Source organism: Pterocles gutturalis, unplaced genomic scaffold, assembly GCF_000699245.1.
Source record: "Pterocles gutturalis isolate BGI_N339 unplaced genomic scaffold, ASM69924v1 scaffold12722, whole genome shotgun sequence".
Lineage (NCBI taxonomy): Eukaryota > Metazoa > Chordata > Aves > Pterocliformes > Pteroclidae > Pterocles > Pterocles gutturalis.
In genome coordinates this window covers 24,333-38,102 of record NW_010115481.1, presented here as the reverse complement: position 1 = coordinate 38,102, position 13,770 = coordinate 24,333, and the positions used below count along the sequence as shown (strand labels likewise).

The 13,770-nt window shown below is 38.8% G+C and overlaps 1 protein-coding gene across 1 annotated transcript in view; it reads left to right on the top strand.

The window, feature by feature from the left end:
• Window positions 1-403: 403 nt before the first annotated feature.
• Window positions 404-13,770, top strand: part of LOC104463020 — a gene marked incomplete at its 3' end in the record, with an annotated part of 32,321 nt that continues 18,954 nt past the window's right edge. The window contains exons 1-2 of the mRNA XM_010075192.1: window positions 404-569; window positions 642-1,043. Coding sequence (XP_010073494.1) covers window positions 404-569; window positions 642-1,043 — 568 coding nt within the window. The remainder of the gene's footprint in view (window positions 570-641; window positions 1,044-13,770) is intronic.

Here is a 13,770-nt window from a genome sequence, read left to right as displayed (position 1 = left end):
GGACACCTTATTTGACTTGAAATTTTGTTTAGTTTAATAAATACCTTGTTTGATTTTAAATTTCATTTATTAAAGTTCCAATGTGCTTTGCCAGAAGTGCTGGGTCTGACAGGTCCAGCTCTCATTCAAAGCTGTGAAATTCTACATTCTGCTGGGGGGCTCTGGATAGAAAAGCAGAACCTTGCCTTCTTAAGAACCAAATGAAAAAATCATGACAGTTAGCAAAATACAGCAAAACCTAGCACCTGAACAAAAACAGCTCATCTCAGAAGGAGTGATACACTGACATAAAATTATTTAACTTAAAAAAAAAAATCAAACCACCAAATAGGCTTAGTGCACATGTGCCTGTTCGTTTCTCACAAGCACCGCTAGGAAGCGGATCTGACAGGAGCATTTGCCAATGGCAGCACCTGTCTGTGGAAATCTCACTTCCCCCTGCGGGGAGCCGCAGCGGCGCCGTCCGGGCGGGTCTCCTCACAGGTTTGGTGGGGAAACAGCCCTCGTCGTAGGCGCCGCTTGCGAGCTCCCTGCAGAACCAGAGCTGTGTAAAAGAAGAAACTTTGTTGGTAAAAAGCAGCAGCTCGGCGGGCAGTGGGTGAAATAAAAGAGAGAAAGTCGCTCTATAACTTACCTCTCAGGGCACAAACCGGGCGCGAAGGCCAGCCGCCCCTCGGCCCGCCATGTGCCTGTCAGAGAGCCGCGAGGGCGGGTCCGCGGGTGTTGGCGCTCGTCGAGCGTCGACTCGCGGCGCGGATGTTCGCCTCTCCTGACAGGGTCAGAGACGGTGAGGAGCGGGGGGCGGGCTCCTCCTACCTCAGATCCGGCTTCAGTTCGGGCGGGTTTGCTTCAGGTAATGCGGCAGGAGCACCTGTGTCCTCTTGTGGCGGAAGAAGGCAGAGGACAGAAGGGGAGAGAGGTGGAAACAGGGAGGTGGGTGTGTTGGAATGCAGGTTGTAACAGGAGCGTGTGTCTTCAACAGGCTGTTGAGACGGACTGCCCTCAGTTTAGAGACCTGGAAGCCTCTCAAGGGGAAAGAGGAGGTATGTGAATGTCCCCTCCTACTGAAGAGAGAATATGTCTCAGAGAGCTGTTATTGGATACAATGGAATACTCTAGTGCATTGTGAACCTGTTTGCTTTTGGCACAGAGCTGTTTATGGCTTTTAAACTAACTTCCGTGGTGTGAATGGTAGGAGAATGTAGGTAGGCAAAAATACGCTTAATACAGGCGTTGTGACAGATGTCTTTTAGTGTAGTGTCTTCTGCTTTCATCCACTTTGCTGGCCCACTTGCCAGGGAAATGCGTGCACTGACCCGTGCTGCTCTGTTTAGGGTGAATTAGTGCAGACACTCTTCAGTCTTTTTGCCTAACTTCCGTCAGGCAAAATTTGAAAGTGCTTTCAGGGCCTTTTGCAACAAGGTGCTTATTTTTATTGGTTTGGGATGGCAAGACCTCTGTTCAAAACCTGCTGGTTTTGACTGCAGCCCTGAAGTTATAGAGCTTTTAAAATAATCCGTCTGAACAGACACCATGAACTGGAGAGCAGAATGGAGGGAAGGAAGGGTGGGGAGTAGGGTTTTGTGGCCTTTTGCCATTGGCTTCTTTTTCTCTGTTGAGTTAAACCTTTTGATACTGCTTAGTGAATATGCTGCTTTGTTGATTCATTTTGGTTTAAAAAACTGAAGAATGAACTCCCTTGGTATGACAGAGTGATGTAACTCCAGCATATACAGCTCTTTGCCAGAGGGATTGCCAAATTTCTGTCCTGTAAGAAGCTACTGAATTCTGCAAGTACCTGAATGAATGATTGCCTATTTTGTAAATGTATTAAATGTAACAGAAAAGGAAGGAAATCTTTAAACAAAGGAATAACTTCATCTATCTAAAAATACACTTAAAAAAAAAAAGAGGACAAGGGAATTGAGGAAGAACTCAAGTTTTATATAGTAGTTACTTTAATGTAGTTTTCACAGCAAAATGACTGGTATTTCTGTGGTGAGAACTAATTTTTCTGTGTGGATGCCATTAGATTGGATTGACCAGCAAAACACTGCACAACAACGAATTAAAACTGCTTAAAAATAAAGTTAGTGGAAGGTGGGCTAGCTATAGAAATTGGAGGATTAAATTTAGCAAGATATAAAGTTATGAGATGAGGAGTTATAACTAATTGATACAGAGCAGATGTTACAAGAAGGCTGTTAAGGAAGTCTGGAAGACTTCAAAATTTGCAATGCTTTCTTGTAGTGACATGTGCCTGCCACCTGTGTTTCACACGTGATCTGTCAAACCCAAGTTCAGGTGGAAAAGCTTTATAGCAACAAATTAATAGGAGGATTTGTTAAGATAAAGACAACTTGGGAATGATTCAAATGCCTGAGCATAGGTGTCTAGAGCCATTTTAGACATTTTTGGCCTCATAAAGTATCCCCATATTGAGCCCCAGCATATGTAGTTGAAGTCTATGGGAAACTCACAGTACCCTTGAGGCTTGTGTGATGGATACCCTTCAGTATCTAAAATGGCACTTAGCTGCTTAGCTTAAGCACCTGAATCACATTCCTCATTTGGTAATGCGGATGACAGGACAAATAACTTCAAATAAAACTGGCATTTTCCACACCTCTCCTTAGTGTGCCTATTAAAATAAGAAGGATATCTGTTCACTGCTGTAGTAATTTGCTTCATAAATGAAGCACTGATGTAGTTACAAAGATCTGTTGATGAAAAAAAGTGTAATGAGGATCATCTATGTACCTCTACTTGTCTATATTGCATCTTGCAGTTAAGGGAACTGCATTTTTGTTTGTTCTTAATTTTCAAGTAACATTCATGAAGTACGTAAGAGAGGTAGCAAATGCTGAGAAATACTAACTGCAGTTTGGAAGACTGAGGCTTGGATTGCATCATGTAGTTTTAATACAGTGCTCAGAAAATTAAATATTTCTTACTCCAGCAGCTTTCTTCTCTGACTATTGTTGTTCGTGCCTTCTAAATTCATGAAGCAAGGATTATCTTTCAAGGTTGAGCCTTGAAAAAATTCTGAGAGTAATGAATTATGAATGAAATTGTAAGTTTAATATGGCAATACCAGGTACATTTCCCCATAATAAATTATTATGTGATCTAGGAAAGTCTGCTTAACTTCTATGAATAATTTTTGACTCGATTGCAGAAGAACAAAATCCTCTGGCTCTTGCATGACAGGGCCCAAAATGTGATTGATTCTCCCCCCAGTGTTTCTTATGTCTGACCAAGTCTTGGTTTTTTTCCTCACCTGTGAGTAGTCACAGTATGTACTCATTCCTCAGGTGTCTTTTTTTCTTCTAGTTGAGCCTCTCCAATGCTGTTAGCTGGTGTCAGATTACCTCAACCTTCAGGCTGTCAGTGCCATTTTTACCCCTAAATCAACAAAAAACTGCTGTCTTTCAAATATTCCAAAAAGAAAATTCAGCCTGACACGTAGACTTCATACAATTTTTCAGACTGAATGGTTTAAGACCGTTAAGATCTTAAGCAGCAGAATAGAGAGTTTCTAGCAGAATAGATATAAATATTGGGCAACCTCGGCTTTTTCAGAGTTTCTAGAGTTTTTTTACATGAGCACTATTGCATACTACACTTAGGGGTACTGAAATCTGTGATAATAGCAAATTAGCAAAACTCATGTCCATTTCTTAAATGTCTGCCTTAGTAGAAAATATTATAAATGTGGGATTATAAGTCTGGAATTCTGTTTTGAGTATTTTGTGAAGATAAATGGGGAAGATTGTCATGTGCAGCATGGTTTGTATTAACTGTATGGTATGTACACTGCAACTATATTTGACCTGGATATTACAATAAAGGACTTTGCTTTCCTTCTTCCCTTTTCCACCTCTCATGTTCAACCGAAACCTCATTGACTTCTGAGGGTGCTTTGCCATTGATTCCAGTGGTGCCTGATTTAGGGTCTAAAAGCTCAGCACCCAACTAAGTTTGCAAGACTAGGAATGAGTTTGGGATTTCTTTAAGTGGTATTTTCAGTAGCAAGTTGTCAGTGAAGTCAGGAGATAAGTTTAGGAGGAGGTCCCAAATGGGTACTGCCCTCCCCATTTTGACTCTCTTACCCTCCTATTTTGTTTCTCACAGGCTAGGAATGACAGACGACTGTTTGCTGTCTCACTGTCAGTGCCTCTGGAGTCAAGCTGCATCAAGAGGAGCTCTTAACAGAGTTGTTTCTACCACCTCTTGTTAGAGTCTCGATTCAAAAGGTAAGATTGAAGAGGAGTGAAGGGAATTTTCCACTTAAAAAAAGGACATGAAGCTGTGAATGGAACTACAGTTCTTAATCAAATAATTGCCTTGAAAATTTGAGTTAAAAAGCTGGTTTTCTTAACCAGCTTTCTGGGAAAAGAACTTTTAAACATTTTTTTTAAAATGTTCTGAATATTTTGAATCATCGTGCTCTTGTCACTCGAAGCCAGTAGACAAAGTTGTGCAATGTGTTTGCATATTTTCCAAATATGAAAAAACATATTGGAATATTGGAAAAGGAAGGGTAAAATGTTGCATGGATGCTGTCGTTTTGAAATGCTTAACTTACCTCTTACTTCTTTGCTGGATGTTGCATCTAATGCAAGGAAAGTTCATGTAAATGTACGTTTATCACCTCCGTTTTGAAAATGCTGAATTACTGTACAAGGTAATTTTGTTCAATTATTTTTGATTTTAAAATATAAAAGGCACTTGTTTATAAGTGAGGCGTAGTGGAGGGCTGTTACATTCAATGTAACACTTGACATATTTCAAAATCTTTATGTACACGAAGACAATTTTCCATTATGTAAAATGCATTTGGATTCCTCTTATGAAAGACGAGCTATGTTCAGAGCTAGTGAGCCCAAAAGACATCCAACAGCAAAGAACTGGGCCTTGGTGGCAGGTGTTTAGAAAAAATGCATAATGAATTGTTGCTGTTCTCTCCTATTCCTTAGCAGCTGGTTGATGTTAGGAAACTAATCTGCCTTGGAAGAGAGTCATTGGATGAATTTTTTTTTTTTTTTGTAGGTTTTTTTTTAATGGTTGCTGTTTATCCAAATCCTTTTGAGTTGGCATGAGAGTGGAGTTCAAAACGGACAGGAATGTCTTCAGTCCTTATTTCTGAAGCTGTTTCACCAGAAATGATGTAATCATCAAAGTAGGGTTTTTTTTCTGACCCATGTTTTGATTTGAAACTGGTTGTCTGAATTGGTAGATGAAATAGGGTGCTGTGGAGCACAAGGAACCCCACTGGAGGAGTTAATCTGCATGTTAGAGGTCTGTCCGTGTATACAGGCATGGTGTGATGGGATTATGGTTTTGCTTAAATACTGTCTTTCAGTCCTCTTTTTTAGATCATGCTCTTGTCGGTGCTAGCTAACTAGCTGCTTGCCAGCATCCAAACTTATGCTGTTTCTGAGAACCATTTCTCTTTTATTTTCATCCATATCTCAAATTAATATATACTTAAGAAGTATCAATCACATGTGCTACCCTTAATTTTTGTGGTTATTTTGTGTGTATCTGTAGACAGCAGGGAAGAAGAATTATACTATTTGGGTCACTGGACAAAACAAATAATGCAGGCCTTTATATCAATTTGAAAATTGTTACATAAAATGGTATGTGATGGTGAAGCATCCTAGGGTAATGCATGGGTATGAAACAACAAATTCAGTTGGCAAGAGTAGCAGCTCTACAAAGAGAAGTGAAGACCATGGTTTTTTTTTTTTTTTTTACCACATTGCAAGTGAGTAAGAGATAGACATTTGTTAAGCAAAACAGTATAGTATAATGTTGCAATAGATAACCCTCAGCAAATAACAAAAAGGAGAAATGAGGAAATTGCATTTAACAAAAATAGAATTTAAAAACCTTTTGGTAGCACATAAAGGATTTTTTTTATTGTCTGTTATTTTTAATTAGTTGAACATTATCCTATTTTTAGTGGAAGGTCAACTTGAACTTTATTTAAACAGTCTCTGGTTCTGAATAGAGATAGGAACACTTTAAAAGTGATAACAAAAGGGAGGGCTTGGAGCCAGACCTTCTTAACCTATCGTTACCAGCACAGGATAGCCATCTATGTTGGAACTGTATGCCACTTAAATGGAGAGGGATCTTTGTTCTGTGCTCAAAGTGCATGCAGTGAAAATAGCACAGAGACTCATGTGAAATGATTTTTTTTTTCTTTATGAATTCTAAATGGATCCAAAGAGTATTAATGAAAGCCTTTTATTTTTGCATGAAATGCTGTTATCTGGTGTCACACCACCTTCTTTTTTTGTCTTTTTTGAAGTAAATGCTTTTTCAATATCTTAGAATCATAGAATGGTTTGGGTTGGAAGGGACCTTAAAGATCATCAAGTTCCAACCCCCCTGCCATGGGCAGGGACACCCTCCACTAGACCAGGTTGCTCAAAGCCTCATCCAGCCTGGCCTTGAACACCTCCAGGGATGGGGCATCCACAGATTCTCTCGGCAACCTGTTCCAGTGCCTCACCACCCTCACAGTAAAAAACTTCCTCCTAGTATCTAATCTAAATCTCCCCTTTTTCAGCTTAAAACCATTACCCCTCATCCTATCACTACTACACTCCCTGATAAAGAGTGCCTCCTCAGCTTTCCTTTAGGTCACCTTTAGGTACTGGAAGGCTGCTAGAAGGTCTCCGTGGAGCCTTCTCCAGGCTGAACAACCCCAACTTTCTCAGCCTGTCCTCATAGGGGACATGCTCTAGCCCTGTGACCATCTTTGTGGCTCTCCTCTGAACTCACCTCAACAGAGAGTTCTTAAATATTACATATTTCAATATCTTAAGTATTACAACTGCAGTTCCAAGACCAAAACCAACCGTACCTGCAAAAATGTACCTGGATGAAGTGGTATGAAGATAGGATTGGTAAAGCATTTCTAAGCGAAGTAGGATTGTTTTGATTCTACTGTCATCCATAAAGGTGTATATCCACTAAAATTTCATTGATATCAGTGGAATTATTTAGTTTGCTGGGAATATTGTGAGAGCATTGCCAGGTTCACAAGTTTCCAAGGTTACATTTCAGTGGAGAAGATTTTTCTTGCTGTGACTACAGGCTCAGGACCATAACTCACAGTTTTGGATAGCTGTTGGTTGAAAAGCAGAGTCTGGCATGCTATTGCAAAGCCAAAAGTTCTGCAGCTGGTCAGGCTGTAGGATTCACACCTCTGCTGGAACATCTCCTAGAATTCATCAGTGTGTTGCAGCTGTCTGGAAGAGTGTGCATTCAACCAAGGCAGTAATTTTGATAGTATGTTTAAGGGAGAAGAATATATTAGCCAACCTTACTAAGAATAAGAAATACTAGTATCAGGGTAACTTTGATGTGAGTATGGAAGATGAGATTATATTATTTAGATTTATGGTGTAAATTGAATTTGGAAATGTTTTGCTCTTCTTAGCCTGTTTATTGGCCTCAGTTAAAGAAAGCGTGAGTAAGGTGCTCTAGTGACTAGATGGCTGTATCCCAGCACTCCATCCCTGATTCTGCTGACATGTGATCTCGAGTATATAATTTTTCCTTATGTGGTATTGGACAACAACCTCTCCTTGAAAAAGTGCTGTGATGGAATGCACTGTAGAAAAGTAGGTATGACAATTAAACAAGGAAAAGAGCATCTTCTGAATGTTATAACCCTGGGAAAAATCTTTATTTGCTACCTCACTAGACATCAGAAAGTCTGTATGAGATAAGTTCATTGAGGTGTAATGTTTCGCTCTCTCAAGCATTTTTTTCCATAAACCTTAATTACAATTTTTCATGCCATTATGTCTGTCAAAATCTGTTCCTTGCCACATGGATTCTCTGGTATCCAGTAAGAACTAGGATTATGCTGTGTTCTTTTCTGTGTTAGATTCATTATAAGGCGTGATGTATGACTCTCTTTGTGCTGAGAACTATGTTGAAGAACTTGATGGAAATCTTCAGTCCTTGTGAATTTTAGCTGCTTTTCAGATGTGGTTGAAGTTGGCCAACAGATCAAAAAATTGCTCTAGGGAGTAAGTAGACACAGAGGGAAGTGAAATGGAATTAAAAAAAAAAGTGATGGCTTTTTTTCTCAGCATTAAAAATTATCTTCCAGTTACTTCACTGCAAATCTACACCTGTATGCAAAGCCTGTTTGAATGAGGTGAATAGATACTATTAACGGATCTGAATCTTGCCATCATCTTCAGTTCTCCTGCTCTTCTTTCCTTTGTGGTGTCTTTGCATTAACAGACATGTTTCCTATTACTAGTGATAAGAAGTGTTAAAATCTGAGGTGGTTAGAGTGTAACCTGACAGTTTTGTATGGAAATTTAAATAATTTGACAGGTGCATTATAGGTTTTCTCTGGTGTTAAATGGGCCACATCCTTCCCAGATGTCAGAGATATTGCTCCATTCCAGGGCATAGTCTGGCCCACAAAATACAGCAGGTCTTAAAGCAAAAGAAGTCCATGCTGTTGTATTGCAAACAAAACTCATACACTTTAGCATTCTGAGTGTCTTATTTAATGTATCACCTACAGGATTAAAGAAAAATGCAGTGACTGTTTTTGTGATTTCTGTAAAACTTGCTTTGCACTTGCTGTACTGACTCTGGAGCAAAAGGAGTGAAAAATTTTATTCGCAGGGTGGTGTTGGCACTGATTGATGAAGCTGTATAACAAATATTGAAACTAAGAACAAATAATGAAACATATTCTGTTACATATTCACAGCAATGTTTCAGGTCTTGGAAGTCGTCAGGTGTCCTATGTGTATCTTGTTTAAAAATACTAATCCAGACTACTTTGTTCTAGTGTTTTTTTTCTTGTCTTCTGCACTTTTAGAAGGGAATAGGCCTGTGCATTTTATGAAATTGATAGGATAATACATTGCATGTAAGTGCAGAGTAACATACAATAGAAGAAAACCCCAAAGTAAACAAATTTGGTGGCATGTGACTGGGTGAGAGCCATATGAATCCTTTTGCTGTCTGCTCAGAAGTCAGAGACTGAGTCATTGCCTCAAGACAGAAATTGGCATACAGTCAGAATGTGTGGGAAAAAATAGCTGTGCTGAAAATTACAAGAATAAACACCACATGTATCAGTACTGGCATGTTTCATGTCATCTAATTGTTCAAAAGCTTTTTAACTTCAATTTTTTTTGTCGTATTTGTGCTGTAGGATATAGCTTTAAGGATGCCCATCCCCCTGCCACCCCTCCAGCAGCCACTGTGTCCTGTCAGTCATCCTGAAATACACTGGAGAGCTTGTCAGGCAGTCCCTTGCAGATGCCTCAGAAGCCAAATAGTGAGCCGTAGCAGTTGCACTGAAGTTCCTAACACACGGAAATTACATAGACAGTTGCTTTAGGGCTGAATATGGACCATATGTATTCTAGGATAGGTGAGTGATGTGCTATTGGCTTTATAATGATCTAGCAGGAGATGAATTCTGAAGTTAACGTTTTGTAATTTATGCAGAATATCTTTGGCTCTGCTTTCTGACACTCATTGGTTTATCTATGTCTGTATGTGGTATACTTATAGATTGTTTAAAAGCTGCAGGTAGTATGTTTGCATTGTATTGCAGATGGATAGAAACATTGACTGTTTTTCCTGTGTCTTTTACACCAAAAGACTCACCAGTTTCAGTTTGGACACGTCTGCTGAAAAGACAAAATGCTCATTATCTTAAAGTTTGAAGCACTTGGTAGGAGTGTGGAGGTGGTTGCTTTTCTGGCTCATCTGAGACACAACTGTGTCTTGTGACACATGCTTAACATCCTAAGTGTTGTAAGAGCTGCTGGTCTACAGTGCTGAAAGTGCCTACTGTAAAGGTTAATATAACCGAGTGCGAGGTTATAACAGCCTTTACAAATGTATCTCACAGTCAAGATCCCTACTGTAATTAGAGGGCATATTATACTGCAGTAGACATATGCATTAAAAAAAAAAAAAAGAAGATGGACTGTGATTCTCATTTTTTCCTGAGGCAAACACCAAAATTTGTGGTCTTAATGAAGGTGGTCTGAAAGGACAGAAGTTCACTTTTGAAGTGGAACTAAAAGAGAAAACCCCTGAATGATCTTTACTGTCTGCCTATTTTTCTTTCTATCACATATTACCCTTGCCTTGATTTAAAAAAATAACCAAGCCTATTTAAATACTGATTTGGTAATATGTGTAAATAACCGTAAGGAGATCCTGGTAAGTTAAAAATATATAGTCAAAGAATTAAAGTAGTTTAAAATTTTGTAGTTTTCATGGTATTGGCTTGCAAGCTTGTATTCATAGTTTGGCTACTTTAAGGAAGTTTCAGCAAGCATTAGAATTTTACTTTTCTAAAAAAACCACTACGATCAACAAGTGAGCCCCTCAGTAGTTTATTAATACCTTAGAATATAATTGAGATTTTCAGAAACAATCATTTTGTGATTGACTTCCAGTTAATGATAAGTTATGGGCCTGACCCAAGGCTAAAAAACTATTGTTGAGTTCAAAAGCCAGTTGAGCCAGAGCTTGAGCAAAGAATAAAAATGCTTGTTAGACAATATGCAAAGGTAAAAAAACCAAAACAAAACAACAAACCCCAAAACAAACAAAAAAACAGAAAAGAGATTTGCAGATTTTTTTCTGATCTGTAAAAATGGGACTGGATTTGTAGCACTTTCCAGATTTGAGACTGCTAAGTGGTAGGATTCTGGAATGCAGTCACTAGTAAGAGAAAGTGACTATAATCACAACTATGTTTTTATCTGCCAAACTTTTCAGAAGATCTGATCATTTTAGATGATGTGGAGTATGACGTCTTACCTGTTACTTTGGAACTGATATATGTCTGAACAAAAAAAAATTCACAGCACACTTGATGTAGTCTATTTGCAACGGTTGTGACAGATTTCAAGAAGTACCCATATACTGGCAGGCTTGTGAAAATGTCAAAGATAAGGCTCGTGAACCAGCAATATCATAAATATTTTTTTTTTAATGTGAATAAAAGGCAGATTCATTGAAGTGTTGGCCAAAGATTTAGAGAACCAGTGAATTCCAGATGGTTAAAAAAAGTCTGTATTTTCAAGAGTGTGAAATGATGTGGATTGATGCAATCCCAGTGAAGCTGGAAGAAAGTATCTTGTTGAATTAAAAGGTTTTTCATTTCAGGGGTGGACACAGCAGAAACAGCTTTTCAGCAGCATGGGTGCTGCTCTGCTGTATGTTCACAGTCTGCGCCAACATGCTGACAGGTGGCCACAGATACGACACAATTTGCCAACACTGCAGAGTCAACTAAATGTGCATGTGCTACTGTTTTTTTATGGGAGAGGCAGTTTGAGAAGCTATTAAATAGCAATGCAGTTTGATTTGAAGCTGATTGAGAAGAGCAGGGGGGTGCATGACAGACATTTGTGGCTTTCAGAGCAAGTTATTAGTACTGTAGGAAAACTTACTTTAACAGGTGAAAAAGGATCCCTTGTGAATGTTTGCTACCTTTAGTTCAAGAGATTGTGGGGAGGTCTGAATGTTGGTAGGAACCTGGCTTCCAGGTTACTTACAGCTCCCTTGCTAGTACAGCAAATGTTGCCGGAAATTTCTGGATAGTTGTAGTTATAAGAAAGCTTGAATTTTAATCTACTTTGCAGACACAGAACCTTTCTGAATATTAATTGTTAAATAAAATGATGCAGTTAATAGGTGTTGGCCCTCTGAGATTGCCTTTTGTACTGGGCTGCTCACTCTTGAGGTTTGCAGACTTTAGTCACATCATTATGTATTTAGTGTATTTCCAAAGAATTATATGGTTGATAAATTGATTTCACATTTGTTTTTAGTCTCTATACTTAATCGATGGGTATTAACAGGAGGTGCTGCACTTTTACAGTGACCTAGGTTGCAGCTGTATGAAGCCCTATGGGTGATTGAATGTGCCTCTTGGTGATTTCTCCATTAAACAGCAGATGGAAAGAGCCTGCCCTTATTTCTTGCTTTGTTGCAAAATATACAGTGTATTATCAATTACAGTATGTGGGGTTATTTTTCCAGTTTTATGGTTCTGTAAGGATTAGGTGGTGTCTAAAGTATGCAATCAAGTAGAAACTGTATAAAGCTTCTGTCCTAAAGAATTCACTTTGTTTAAAAACAAAACCAAAAAATCACAACCCCCCCAAATTGTAGTATTTTTCAATACTTCACATTTGAGATATCCTTTTTCAAAGCTGAGTGTTACCGAGATATTAAGATGTGTGATAATGGTGATTGTACTATCTGGATACATATGGTACAGTTAATTGTGAAGTTATGAAGTCAAAAGAACTGCTGAAATACATGGAAGCGTTATTGGATGCAAATATTACAGACATGAGCATAACGTGTATGAAACCTTCAGTTTACTCTCAGTGCAGCTTTGTAATCTTAGAAAGTTGTTAGTTTTCAAAAATCTCACGGGAATTAAAACTGAAAGGAACAAAAGATGAGCTTTGGAACAGAAAACCTGTCTTAGCAGAAGAGAAGGATAAAGGAGTTATGTTAGAATTACTTTAAGTCAGCATGCTAGACAAGGTAGTTGCCCATTATCTCTTGCCTGGATGAAGCCCTCTTTAAAAGGTGCCAACAACTGTCTACTCCTATAGAGATAAGTAGTCATGCATATTTTTTAATAGAGACATGCCTTCATTGACAGTTTTATACAGACTGTATCAACCTGTTTAATCTGGTTTCACATTCTGGTTACTTCCAGAGCAATGATGAGAATGTGGTTTGTTCTACTTTCTAGAATATAAGCATTTAAAAAATATTTTCCTGAGTACAGCTGATATAATCAATGTAATCATTTTTGTAAACGAGTTCTAGTGTTGGTCTCTGTGTGTGTGCATGCCATGGTTGTATTTTTACCAGTCAGATTGCATACATGATGCCGTTGCGCTCATACACAACCCCTCTCCCCCCCAAAGAAAAAAAACCCAACCCAAACCATCTTCTGTTGTGTGATGCCTTCCCACCCCCCCTCCAAAAAAACCCCAAAAACCAAACAAAGAACCCCAAAAAACCCCCCAGCAAGCCCAAACCGCAACCCAAAAAACAAACCCAACAACCTGGGGAAAAAAAGAGATAAGGACTTCAGTTGCAAAGCTGTCTTTCCAGGTCACTTTTGTGTGGGCAACTTTATTGTGTATAAGGAGAGTCTGAAAATGCTACATGTAAAACTGAGGGCTGCAAAACAATTTTTTTTTTAATTGATTGATAGGCACAATAGAGAGCTAGGACTGGTAAACCACCAAACTAAGCATTAATATTCCCTCTATTTCCAATGAGGTCAGATGGGGAAGTGTTGGCTTCTGTGGCTTCTCTGTGAAGCTGATCCTTGGTGATACACAGTTGCCCTCTTCCACTTCTCCTTTTTTTTTCATCCTGTGGGACTGGACTGTTGATCCGATTCAGTAGGACATTTGTTATCTTGAATGTGCTTGTAGATATTCTAAGTTCATTGACTTTTGATGTCTTCCATCTCTTGGAGTTCTCCTTGGCCTGAAATTCTGAAAACACTAGTTAAGCGAACTTTGGAAACAAAATATTTTGCCTACTGGGAGCATGCCCTAGCCGCTACCCTCTACAGCTATGCTGTGTTTTCAGCTGGTTTTGTTCTGAGCTCAGTGAATAAACATAAAAGTTAAATGTGGAAAATATTGCAAATCATCTTGCGGTGACATTTCTAGAGTTCTCTTTCTATTATTAATTTCCATGGAA